Source organism: Strigops habroptila, chromosome 7 (genome assembly GCF_004027225.2).
Source record: "Strigops habroptila isolate Jane chromosome 7, bStrHab1.2.pri, whole genome shotgun sequence".
NCBI lineage: Eukaryota > Metazoa > Chordata > Aves > Psittaciformes > Psittacidae > Strigops > Strigops habroptila.
Window position 1 is genome coordinate 38,610,119 of NC_044283.2, and position 13,713 is coordinate 38,623,831.

Here is a 13,713-nt window from a genome sequence, read left to right on the forward strand (position 1 = left end):
TTTCTTTGGTTTGGATTGTAACTATTTCAAACGAAAAATACATTAAAGTACTTTTAAAATTCCATCACACACCCTGGTGTTTTTGATAAAAGAACAACCTGCTTGATAGGCATTCATGGGCTGTGATAAAGAACAGTGGCCAAACCTCTCCTTCCTTGTCAGAAACAAGTCCTATTCTTTTTATTGGTCTCTCTTTTTTCTGATTTTTGAATTTCTGATTTTCCCTTCCCACTCCTGCACCAACTAACTGTGCTACTGCCTCCTACTGTTGCTCCACCTCCAATTTATCATCCAAATCTATTGAAGTGTAGAGCCCAAAACCCAGGAATATTGGAACTTACCTGCAGACTGTATATTTTTTCAGTTCTTTATATGTTTTACACTAGGACAGTTAAAATGTAACTTCAGATAGTTAATTGTATAACAAAACTTAATCTGCTTCAGCACACATAGAGGTTATTGCAAAACAGTAAGAGAAAAAATCATACCTATAACCACAATAGTGATATTGGTGCAAAATTGGTATTTCCAGGTTTTTTGAGTAATCCAGCCGAAGCCCATGTTCCTTTTCTAAGCATTCTGCCTTGTACAATGGAAACTAAGTGTGTATGTAAGAGTTTATGTAACACGGGCTCTTATTAAAAGATTTAAAGCAGTAAACAGGGTCCAGAACTAAACACTGTATTTTAAGAATAATCTAGGTGTTACGGGATTAAAACCGATAAGCCTGCATACTGTAAAAGCTTTAAAGGTTTGTAATACATGCCTCTTAATGGTTTGTGCCAGTTCACTTTCGCAATAAGCCATTAGTTACAGGAGGCATCAAAGGACCTTCTGTTAGAAGGCTTCCTTCTTACATGCAGAAATAACAGAAACTTTAGATGTTCTTTGTTGAATGTACGTGACAAATTGTTTGTTGGAAGAGTTAATTTATTTAGTATGAGATAAGGGAGATACCTTTGACACAACAACTGCCCAGAAGCAGAGAAGCCAACCTCCAGCTTTGCACTGGGGTACCCCTGAAGTTTCAACACCCCTCTTCTTCCTCCACCTCCTCCTCCCAAGCCCCACTTCTGCCAAGTTAAAAGGGCACATCCATCTGCTTGTTTTAGAGGCACTGATGACTTGTCCATCCAGATCGCTCTAACATTTTTTTTCACATTACATGAGATCTCACAGTCAGAAAGAGACCCAACAAAATCATTGTTAGTGCTTCTCTGAAATGGAATGCAACTAGATGGAATGTATAGTGGGAAAGTATCATAGAATCATAGAAGTCATCTAGTCCAACCTCCCTGCAATGAGCAGGGACATCTTCAACTAGATCAGGTTGCCCAGAACCATATCCAGCCTGGCCTTGAATGTCTCCAGGGATGACGCATCTACCACCTCTCTGGGCAACCTGTTCCAGTATTCTACCACCCTCATTGTTAATAACTTTTTCCTCACATCCAGCCTGAATCTCCCCTCTTTTAGTGTAAAACCATCACCCCTCACACTATTGCAACAGGCCCTGCTAAAAGGGCCATCTTTCTTATAGGCCCCCTTTAAGAGCTGAAAGGCTGCAATAAAGTGTCCCCAGAGTCCTCTCTTCTCCAGGCTGGACAACCCCAACTTTCAGCCTTCCCTCACAGGAGAGATGCTTCAGCCCTCTGATTATTTTTGTGGCCCTTCCCTGGACCCTCTCCAACAGGTCCATATCTTTCCTGTACTGAGGACTACATAGCTGGAGTCCTCGGCTGTATCACCTCTGGAGGTTTTGAGTAATAATGCAATTAAAAATTAGCTATGAATAATAGACCGATGTAGAATATTGCTGAAGAGATATTTCTTAATTCCTTGAAAATAAATAAAAAGCTTGCTCAGGTTTTTTTTTGGTGGTTTTTTTGGTGGTTTTTTTTTTTTTTTTTTTTTTTGGTGTTTGTTTTTTTTTTTGTTGGCTGTAACAGAAACTGTCGTATCTTTTCAGCAAATTTTGCTGGTCTAATGCACTCCTGGTATCACAGAAGGCACTGGATACTCTTTGCTGCAATCTTGTGAACCACAGTTTTCTCCTTATAGAAATTCAGATTTGACACTGTCTTTAATCACTTGCTTTTGGATTTGAATAAAGCATATCACACCATCTTCACAGTTTTGCCAGTCCTAGAAACTGCAGTGGTGCTTTACACCATCATGTCTTCTTCTGACAGGGATTAATTCTACAGAAAGGGAAATGGAAAACTTCTGTAGCCCTGAAGCCTCTTCCAGTGCCCTTGTCTTTGAGGTGCAGTTATAAGCATCTCTAGGTTTTAGCTTTTGTTGAAGTTAACAGCAGGTTTTAAGTGCCCCTTGGGAGCAGGTGAATGCTTCCTTCACCCGAGTCCAGAAGGCATAATTTAGAAGGTCTCTAGAAAGTATTTGGATTCTGGCAGTAAAACCAAAATAGAATCCGATACTAATACAGATATTTTTATAAAAATAAAATGAGTAAAATTACATGTGGGTTTGGGGCTTAAGTGTTTTCTTGACTTCCTGCAGAGCTCATTCTATGCAAAAGGTATAAGCTTGTGCTCCAACATACTCAGGTATCATGATAGTTTTGAACTGCAGTTGGCTTTTGATGATGTTACTTGACAATAAACCCTTAACTGAGAAATACTATGGGAAAAGGATCAGATAAAATGTTCTCCAGTCTTGGCTTTCATACTGACAAAACTCCTAGCCTTTATGGCCACAAAAGTAAGTTTGAAATCCAGTCAAGGACATACCTAAAGCATAGAACACAAAACCAGACTCCCACCTTCAGGTTCAACATTCTATTTTTTAAACAACACATATGGTTTTAGAATTTTTCTTTTTAATCCAAGAGTTTGCTTGTTAATATTTAGTAACATTATGAACACCACAGATAAGACCCAATTCTGCTATTACAGCTATCCACAGTCACTAAAATATCCTTGCCTCTCTCCAGAAGTGACCACTGGAGCAGGATTTTACATGATCTTGTAAATTATGTCATAATTGGGGAAATAAGAATGCAGATCTTTTACCACTTAAACAGCTTTAACTTCTTTTTTCTGTGATTATCTCTTTGCAGTTATATTATGAAAGCCTGTTCCAAAATGAATCATATCTTTACAAAGTAAATTTGTAAATACTGGAAAAGGAGAATGGAGATTTTATACTTTCAATGTTTATGCACATGACAATAACTTAACAACATATAAATGCTAATTGTTTGTACAAAATTTAGTGACATAAAAATTGCACAACATGATCAAGGAGGGCACTACTCCTCCTTCCTCTTTCAGCCTGTAGCACACATCCTTGTCAACTCCCACTATCATTTCTCTTTCCTGAGAAATTTTAGAGCTACAATTACATAGGAAACAGCTTCTACCACCAAGTTCATCTTGGTTTTTAGGTTTCTAGCCCTCACATCCACAGAAGAAAGCAGTCCCTCAGACTGGACAAGGTACAAACAAAACATTCTGGTTTGCTCTATAGAAGTTTCAACATTTGTAAGTCACCATGGGTTGTGACGTACTTCATTCTGGAAGCAGTGAGCACCAGTGGCTAGCCTCACACAGGTGCTTGGACTATTCGGGAGATGGACTGGAACTACAGCCTCTTCAGACCTGCTTGCTGGATGTCACTCCTCCAGGGCCAGACACAGTCCAACCCTTTGTCTGACTGCTTAGGAGAAAAAAAAATATTTCAGAACTATGTTCTCCAATTCCCAAACAATACAACATTAGTAATTACGTTTTATTTCTTAAGAGTAAGTCATATAAAGTACCAATGCTTACCAAGGCTGGAAGAGTTTGGGGAGTAGTGACAGGAGGGTAGAAAGTTTTTTTTCCCTATTTAAACCAATTTCATAGTGTAAATTACAGCTATCCACATTTTAAAGCCCCTCTACACTGCCTGTGAAACTATCTAATGGATGCACAAAGGCAAACTACTGCTTTCTTCTCACACCCGTAAAAAGGGATTAACAGTACAGCAAAATATAAAGGAGTTCTATTAAGATCTTGAGGGGAAAATGTTACCTGAGTATTACTTTGAATGTAAATAAGAAAGTAAGTGAAAGTAAGGTCTAGGAATACAAAAGTAAAAATGTATACTTGTGTATATATATCTATAAAAGCTTGTAAAACCAACATAAGAAAAGTTCTTTTCTAATTAAGACTGAAAAAGTTCAAAGTCAACAATTACTGTGACCAGGAACAGACAGTGTTCCTAATATTATCTGCATTAGTACCAGGAGAGATTTGTTGTATTTATTTCCTATCATGTAACCACTACAGCTTCAGTCTCTGCTTCACAGCTGTCCCAGGTAGTGTCTAATGTAGGGCACCTTTGTTTTAAGTATTTGGTACCCAGCACAAAGTCAAAACAAGTTCCTGAGCTTTCAGACTAAACTAGCCTGCCACTTGCATACCAGCTGCTTAACTGGTTATGCAGGCTTTACAATAGCCTGTGTAATAAAACTGTAATGTTTAAAGGGTAAATATATTTATAATTTTTACAAAATACTTATTATTTGCATGTTACAGCAAAATGGGAGAAATTCTATTATCTTAAATGCAATTCTTTAAGACATGGACAGAAATACCAGTTTCGCAAACTTTTGGCAGCAGGAGTTATATATGTTTTAATCAGAGTACAAAGAAAATAACTGCTTATAACTACAACACTACAGCAAATAAGTTTTGTGTTGAACTTGGGTAAGCAGTAGCCTAGGCAGACCTGTTTTTTCAGCAGCTTTTCACTCTAAAGCTCCTACCATATATCTGAGATGCTCACATAAAATAGGCCAAAAACATGGTTGCTGCCTGTAGTCTTTGAAACTTATATTAAAAAGTGGAGTTTGTTTTGGTTTTCGGTTTTTTTGGGTTGGGGGCTTTTTTTTTTGTTTGGGTTTTTTTTTTTCTTTCTTCTAAGCAGTGACCTATTTAAATGCTTTTTATATCTTGGATTTTAATCTTTTCCTATATCAAAAAATTGCTGATCAAAGCTAAATTTCTTCTTTCTTTCATCATTTTGCATTCATGAAGCTAGCTGACATTAAAATTGAGAGCAGCTGTTAACTCACTTTCATTAATCATCCGGCAAACACTGACTTCTCAAGTCCATAAGAGAGACCCTTTCAGCAGTAATCAATCCAGATCAATCACTTTCCAGTGCAGAATTTTACTGCCATTAAGGTTACATTAAAGCATATTCCAAACAGGAGCTTGGGTAACAGCAGAGTCTCTGGGTAGAGACAGTAGAGCTTCTTCATCCAACTGACTGAAATAAAACAGACAGTGTCACCATATAATACACTTACACCAGAATGAAAGTTTGGTCGGGGTTAAGGTCCCAGAACTGTAGTTTGCAATTTCCTCAGCTGAACAGTATCTGTTGCAATGGATCCACTGATGGAAATGTTAATTCAAATGAAAGGTCTTTGTTACTTTCTTCCTGTGCTTTGTCCACCCTGACACCAGTACCCAGAGAAGCTGCACACAGAAGCCAGGAGATATGGTAGGATGTGAAGTTTTATCACTCCAATCACACAGTTTTGTTGTCCGTGACATACTTTTCTTTAAATCCATTTCTCAGCTCTGTAACCTGGTCTCACCCACCTCGTCTTTCCTCTTCCTTTTACCCACTGTTTCTAGTCACTACATCACTTATCTCTTCCTCACATGCAGTTTACTGAAGATTAAGTGAAGTTAACAATAGTGCCCAAAATCGTAATTGTGGAGCAGGTTAGAAACTCCAAAGGGCTCAAAGCCAGGAGGCTGTAAAGCTTAACAGCCATTTCATGAGCTGAATTATTCAAGCAGAGGTAAGCTTCAAGTCCTGGAGTTTACAGTTGTCTTTCCCACAACTGTCATCCACATGCAGTTAATAAATTAACCGCACAGACCGACTGAAGTCAATACTGCACAGATCACTGCTTTAGAAGAGTAAGAGTGACTGAATCTCTCAAGGCAGAATTTGTCTGAAAGGGAACAGCGCGGTGTAATGAAAAAACAGTGACAGCTTATTGTGGAACCAGGCGCACAGGGAAGCGCTTTTCCAGGTGCGAGGGTGCTGGGAGGAAGGCTTTGGGACTGACAAGTTTCTAACATCAGCACTCTTGCATGGAGCTTTCAGCATGGGCACTGCTGTGGAAAGCTTCCAGTATCGTATTCAAGCGTGGAAAATTTTCAATACTGCCTGCCTTGTTGGAGAACAGACAGATGTTAAAGAGTACAACTGCTTGGTTTGTTATGCTGCTCTGTGTTGCATGACATAACCCTCTATGTATATATTTAATTGTACAAAAGCTTTCTTTTTCAGAGAAGAGAATCTAGAAAAAGAATATCTTTAGAAGAAAAAAGAACCCCACTTCTTTCTTTAAAAATCTTATTAAATCATTTGAAAGGCAGGTCCCCTTTTTCCCACAACAGTAATTATATTTCTCACCCTACCTGCTTTTCCAGAATTATTTTCTTCATATTCTTGCAGCAGATATGGAAACAGATGCAACAGGGGAAACTGTACTGCAATTATATCCCATAATTTTAAAAGACTGTTCCAAAGTAATTTTTTTCCATTAGCTTGTTATATTAATGTTAAAAGGAAGAGTAAAATATGTTAATAAACATACATAAAGCTTTTTTTTAATTTTTGTTCAAGAACTGACAGAGAATGGATTTGGAAGGGTAAAATAAGAAAAATTCTTCTATCCTTTCAAATGTTAAAAACAATTCCTGATGTGTATGTGTGTAGCCACCCTGATAACTTGTCAGTGACAAACTCCCATTGGTCACAAGTTGCTATTTTAGAAGCACTGACACTGAGAAAACTTTGTTTCCTGAAAAATAGTGGCCCCATTGCATTGCTCTTCCAGTTGCATCAGTGAGGATTCAGAAGTAAAACTAATTTTGATGGAATTAACCTACACCTTTAAATAGCTGTAAACAATGCAGACGGTACCTATGAACTTGTTTGAATGGCATGATATGGAGAGCTACAGGTAAATCTGGTGGACAAAGAATGGTTTTAAACCAGAGATACCGATAGCTGTGCTATGATTCATTTCATACACACTAGAATCGCAAGATTCTACCATCTGTTACAAAACTGCTCTATTAACTAAAAAACATTCCGCAAGAAACTGTCATATACAGGTGGTTTACCACAAAGTGAATAAGTAACCCATCTGGCAGCTTAAGTCACCAAACAAAATAGTGCTTGCCAAGTAATGTATGAAGTAAAGGCATTTTTAAAGCTACATAACAAATTAAAACACCTCCTTGCAAAGTGGCCAGGCCTTCACAGAATTCAGTGCCACAGAACTGAGAACATTAATTTGCTATTGAGCAGCAGTGGAATGGTTTACAGTAATAAAAAGCCAAAACTGGAACATTGAATATCATCTGTAAATGTTTATTTTAGAAGATAAGTGTAAGCTTTGTTTGTACATTAAACACCATCAAAAGGAATAGCTACAGAAGGCAGCTGATACAAGAATTTGGATAACTGGCTTCTGACAAGCTTTGACATCTGCAAAGGGACTACATCTCTCTGCATTGCTCTATCAATTTACCTTCTAGTTACCCACTCTTTGTAGAAGATTTTGACTTTTTCCTATTTACATTATGTCTATTAAGGCTGCTGTTTGAGCAAATACATAAAGCTTAAAAATGAAACAGGGATCAAGGAGACATTTACTGCATTAGTGAACTACTCTATGAGAACACATCAACATGGAAGAAAAACACCCCAAAACACAAAAAGACAGCTTGAAGGACTGGACCTCATAAGTGCTTCTTATTCAATATTCCTTATACTAAGCAAGTCTGGAATGGGGGAGACTCTATAGATCAAGATACTGATCGCTCTCACACCTGCAGCTACTCAACACTCAGATATTCTAGGGATTCTTGCTGCTGTCTTTTATGGGGTTTTTTTTGTGTGGGTTTTTTTTTTTTTTTTTTTAAACCACTGTGCTAGAGTAATGTGATTAAAACTCAGTTGAAGTCATGGCATCTTCAGTAAGCAAAGTTATACTCCAGTTTCCACTATAAACCACACCTGAAAAAGCAAGAGTGTTAGAAACTGTTCAGATGACTAAGGATATTTACCTAAACCGATGTTCACTAGAGAACTGGATGAAAGCAACCAGACAAGAGAAACATCAACAAAGCCCATATGGTGTAGACCAGGGCCAAATCACAATAAACCAGACTGAATGGCTGTACGGAAACTTCGGTTTTATCCCCAGACCGAAAGGGCCAGGTTCACCACTGGCGGTTCTCTGAGGAGCATTAACTCAAACCACAGGCGTTACAGCTTGGGCTGAGCTTTGCCCCCAGGCTCCCACTGGTGCGGCCTTCCCTTTGCGGAGAGAACAAAACACGAAGAGAGACGACACTTTCCCTTCCCAACACAGCCCACCGCAGCATCTTCCTTCAGACTCGCCGGCCCGGGGGTAGGGAGCAGGCGGTCCCTCCACGCAAGGCCTCTCTCTGAAGAGGTGCTGCAAGCCGAGCCAGGCCCGGCGCCTCGGCGGCACCCCGAGCTCCCCCACCATGTAACCGCAAGCCTCGGCAGCCGCTACTCCGTGGCGGGACGGCTCAGGGATCCCTTCCATCACCACCGCGGAGCAGGCCTCGCTCGGGGAGCACAGCCGATGGTAAAGCCCAGCTTTACAGCTGGCGGCTGCTGCCCGCCAAGCTCGGGGAGCCGCAGGACCACCGCTCCGCCCCGAGGGGAGAGAGCGACGGTGGCGCTCCCCACAGCGGGCCGCCTCGGCTGCCCTGCGAGACAAGAGAAGGGTAGACGCCGAGGAGGCCCCACAGCTCTCCGGCGGCCATGCCGCGCGCGGGACAGCTGTGCTCCACCGCCGGCAGGGGCCGGTCTGAGCCCAGCAAGCCCCCACAACGGCCCCGACTTAACCCACCCCACCGTCCTCCTCGCTCCCTTTGTATTTTTAAACCACGCTACAGCATCCCGCTCCTCCCAATCAAAACGCGCGTAGGCCCCGAAGGCCAATAGCGAAGCCCCCCGCGGTTTTTTAAACCGTCCCTCTCCCCCAATCACCGCCCAGTGCTTTTAATCCCGCCCCCTCCACTCTCCTCACCCCAACCGGTTCCAACGAGTATGAGCGCTAACGACCCCCTGCGCTCGACCTACCCGAGGAGCTGCTCGGCCACTGACGTCAGAACAGCAGCCAGCGAATCCCCGGCAGCCCTGGCAGTAGGGGGCGGGGCCGCAGGCAGTTTGAACCGGCGCGGCAGCCAATCCGCTGTGGCAGGGGGCGGGTACCCGGGCGTCGCGGGTCAAGTTGCTGTGGCGGGTAGGGCTGTGAAAAACAAGAGGCTGTAAGTGCGCCGCTGGGAAACCATTCAGCGGCAGCCGCGGAGGGAGCACAGCCCCGTGCCGCCAGCGCCCGCTCCGCCCAGCCAGGCAAGGCCCCGGGCCGCGGGGCGGTGGGAGGGCGTCGGCACGGAAGGAGGGAGGGAGCGGGGGAGGCGGGAGCGCCACCGCCGGTCCTGGGCGCGGAGGGAGCGCGGGCTTGCCTAGGCGGGCGGTGCGGCCAGGGCTCCGGCAGGAATCCCGCCGGGCGGGTGGGCCGGACGAGCGGGCGGGGAGGGCGGCCCCGCCGGGGAGGGCTGGGGCGCGGGCGGCGGCTCCGTACGGGCCAGCCGCGGCGGGAGGCGGGTGGAGGCGCCTGGTGGCGGGAGGGGCTGCGAGGCGGGCGGGCGCGAGGTCGGCGGCGGGGGAGGGGCCGCGGCCGCGGGGGGCGTGCTCGGGCGGGAGGCGCCGGCGGCGAGAGGCGGGAGCGGCCGGAGGCGCGGCTCCGCCCGGCGTTGGTCCCGCCCTCAGGCCGCCTCTCCCTTCCCGCTCCCCCCTCCTCAGGGATCCGCCGCCGACCTCGCCATGGGCAAAGGCGACCCCAACAAGCCGCGGGGCAAGATGTCCTCGTACGCCTACTTCGTGCAGACCTGCCGTGAGGAGCACAAGAAGAAGCACCCGGACTCGTCCGTCAACTTCGCCGAGTTTTCGCGGAAGTGCTCGGAGCGGTGGAAGGTGAGCGGGGCCGGGCCGGGCTGGGCTGAGCCTGCCGGGCCGGCCCCCGCCGGTCCTGCGGGCTGCTGGGAAAAGATTCCTGGTGGCAGCTGCTGCTGAGGCGTTAGTGGGTCACCAGGCGCTTTAGCTGACCCAGCCTCTTCTCCTTTCCCCTCCACGTGTCCGCAGACAATGTCTAGCAAGGAAAAAGGGAAGTTTGAAGAAATGGCTAAAGGAGACAAAGCTCGTTATGATAGGGAGATGAAGAACTATGTTCCTCCCAAAGGCGAGAAGAAAGGAAAGAAAAAGGACCCCAATGCTCCTAAAAGACCACCGTGAGTGTTTCTATGACCAAAAAAAGAGGGGAAAAAGTATTAGTTCTACTAGTCTGACACTTAACTTTAATTACTGTCTCTTATTTTAGATCTGCGTTCTTCCTTTTCTGCTCTGAACACCGTCCAAAAATCAAAAATGATCATCCTGGCTTGTCTATTGGAGATACAGCAAAGAAATTAGGTGAAATGTGGTCTGAACAGTCGGCCAAAGACAAACTGCCATATGAACAGAAGGCTGCGAAACTAAAGGAGAAATATGAAAAGGTACAGTGAAAGCAATAAAATAATGGCCAGAGTTGTAGAGGTTGCTGTGAATGTGTGACTTCTGTTTTCCACTGAAAACATGTGTGGTTCATAGTTCTACATCTTTGTCAGCCCTTGTCAGGCTTCAGAATACATGGCAAAGTATGGCGTGGGAGGTGTCCGAAACCCTTGCAGTGAACCCGAATGTGTTTCTTGCATACCTAGGGATTTTACCAATAGGATGCTTTACTTCCAGAAAACAGGGCACCTGCTTAGTAAAATACAGTCATGCTCCAAAGTGTTGCGGTCATGAAATTCTTAGAACTGTCCACATTGTGTGTTCTCTTCCTAAAAGGTTTAAGTGTGAAAGTCTCAAGGCTGAAACCCCGCTTTGCCGCACACACTGTAGTTGGTCTGCACAGTAAAGTAGCATTAAATTACTGAAGCAGTGCAGATTTGTCTTCAGACCTATGTTGCCAGCAACTAAACAGCATTTTTCTTGCAGGATATCGCAGCATATCGTGCCAAGAGCAAGAGTGATGCAGGAAAAAAGGGCCCAGGTAGGCCTGCAGGATCTAAGAAGAAAGCAGAACCAGAAGAGGAAGAGGAGGAGGAGGAGGAAGAAGATGAAGAGGAGGAAGAAGACGAAGATGAGGAATAAATTGAATGTCCTGCTGTAAAGATTTATGCTCAAAATCCAATATTTTGCTAAGAATGTGAACTCAAGTGCAGCTCATTGTTAGCTTCAGTATAAAAATCTGTACAGAATTGTGTATAGGTAATGTGGTTCTTTGTAGGGAGACCTATTTTTAATGTGAGTAGTGGCTGAGGGCTGCTACAGTTCGGTTAAAATTAAAAAAGAAGAAAAAGTTGTGGAATGTTTCTGCATATTTAATGGTTTTGTTGAAATTCAGTGACTGGTAGCCAGGTGTTTCTTTATAGCTAAGTAAAGCAAAGGAGGTAGCTTAATAGCTGGTCTTATATTTTGTAGTATATTGCATTGTATTACTTTTTTAACAGTTTTGTAATAAAATGTTGTACATGATCATTGTTGCATTCTTGATGTTTCAGAGCAGCTGGGTGCCCCCAGAGCGCTGCAGCCCTGTGCAGGGAAGTGCTCTGTGGTGTTCTTGAGCTGTTACTCTTGTCACAAAACTGACAAGTATCTGGGAGCATTGACTCTTGGAGTCTATACAGGAGCCTAAACATTTTAAGCCACAACTCTCTCCTACATTTACTGCCATTAGCTGCAGTCAATGTTTTCCTTATGCTAGCATTTACTTAGACCGCCTTGCAAGTGAAAAAAAACCCCTCTCTGATTTCAAGTATTGAAGTTGCTGATAATTATTTCTGGATTGTTTTCTTTCGCCAAACTACTGAAGCACAGGTCCTTGAGTTTTGTCTTGGTGTATTCTCCGGCAATTGTGACTCTTGGGAACTTTGAGAGCTCAGGGCCACAGGCCTTTTCTGCTGTCCATACCAGGACAGGAACATTGGCTGTAAGACAGATGTGGTTAGAGGTATGTCTTCCCAGATGTTCCCTACTCCTTCCCTCTCCCCCTGGCCCAAGTATTAGTGGCCTCTCATAAAATACACAGCTTGCAGAACAGCATGAAAAATGTTGGAATGTTATTTCCACACATGCCCATAGATTCCTGCAGAAAAGAGAGGAGGAGGCAGCATTTGTAAAGAAGATGTGCTCCTGATATATTGCTGTTTGTGATAGTAACAGTATCGTCACTTGCAAGATTTCTTGGTTTTCAGGGATTTTTTACTCAACCTTTAGTATGTTTAAAAGTCTAAATCTAGATACCTAACTATGTTTGCAAGTGGGAAATGGGAGGTGCCACAGCTAAACTAACAGCTTAAGTTTAGTTTGTTGAGATAAATACTAGGCAATAGCTTTTACCAGCCTTTGAAAGCCCAGCAATGAAAAGCATTTAACGTCTAAAATAGTAAGTAGTATAAAGAGCAGGTTTCCAACTTTGTTTTTTAACTGTCTCCCTATTGTCCATCAACTTCTGAAATGAATCTTACACGTGCACAGTCGTTGTGCATGTGTAAGAGAAAAAGCGGTTTCAGCACTGTAACCATGGTGAATGTCACTGCGGTCGGTTGACAAGAGTGTAGCACCTTCTGAAGCAGGAGTCTGGACAGAAACACTGCGTATTCCTGAAAGTATGGAAATAACCATAAAGGCAATTCAACCATTTTTATGCTAAAATAGATACTAATCTTTGAAAGCCTTGGAAACCCAGAGTTGCTTTCTCCTCCCCACCCTGCCCCTGAGATACTTGCAGTACTACCAGAAGGACTGGCTGCTGTTTCGCATGTTGTCTCACTGGAGACACTCTGCACAGGCAGGATCAATGGCTCTGTTTTGCAAGCTCAGCTTTTGGGAAGCCGCAAGCATGAACTGGCAGCGAGAGGCAGCAGGTCTGTGTGCAGTACATCCAGTGCTCAAGAACATTTTCTCCTGCAGAGAGTTTGCGATCCTAGAGCACCTTTATCCTTAACTCAAAGACTCTTCCAGCTAGAGGCAATTCCCTGTTGTAGCACGTAGCTGAGACTATACTGGTCTCACCCCTTTCCATCATATTCTGTTCAGATTTCCCTGTGGAAATGCACCACCACATCCCCTCAACTCTCAGACTCCCTCCCCAAACAGAACAGCGATGCTTCAAGGAGTCTTTCTGATTAAATAACCTTTTGCAGTGGAGCAGTAGCATCAGAGTGAATTGGCTAATTTGATTATTTGAAATGTTTTTTACTTCTGCTCAAGTGATTTTAAATTAAAACAAAATACAACCTTTCAAGTGTCCTAGAAAGCTGCACAGGTTATGGAATTTTAAATATTGTGTCAGAATAAGAGCACATCTAGAGGTAATTCAGAGTAAAGAAGCTCTCCTAATATTTTCCTTACTGAGGTAAAATGGCTTTTAGGTTCTATTTCATTTAGCATTAATTGGCTAATTTTGTTGCAGCACAACTTCTGCACAAATCAGTGCAGAACCACCTAATATTGCCACTCTGCTGCCCTATGTCTTAATGATGTGGGTTGCTTTTGTTTGTGATCTCATTTACAAATATATCCTGATTT

The 13,713-nt window shown here is 43.4% G+C and overlaps 1 protein-coding gene and 1 long non-coding RNA gene across 3 annotated transcripts; one reads left to right on the plus strand and one right to left on the minus strand.

The window, feature by feature from the left end:
• Positions 1–2,783: 2,783 nt before the first annotated feature.
• On the minus strand, positions 2,784–9,328 carry LOC115611038. Of its 2 annotated transcripts, XR_003992442.1 has the most exons (3): positions 9,160–9,328; positions 5,081–5,277; positions 2,784–3,675 (listed from the first exon to the last, which is right to left on the minus strand). It is a non-coding gene; the product is annotated as an uncharacterized LOC115611038 (long non-coding RNA). The 2 variants fall into 2 exon arrangements; XR_003992441.1 differs by lacking the exon at positions 9,160–9,328 and having other exon boundaries at positions 5,081–5,915.
• HMGB2 (high mobility group box 2) lies at positions 9,279–11,658 on the plus strand. The gene is made up of 5 exons (XM_030493367.1): positions 9,279–9,432; positions 9,886–10,056; positions 10,225–10,370; positions 10,460–10,634; positions 11,119–11,658. Exons 2-5 carry the CDS (start codon positions 9,907–9,909, stop codon positions 11,272–11,274), a joined length of 627 nt encoding a protein of 208 aa, XP_030349227.1. The 5' UTR covers positions 9,279–9,432; positions 9,886–9,906; the 3' UTR covers positions 11,275–11,658.
• The last annotated feature ends 2,055 nt before the right edge of the window (positions 11,659–13,713 follow it).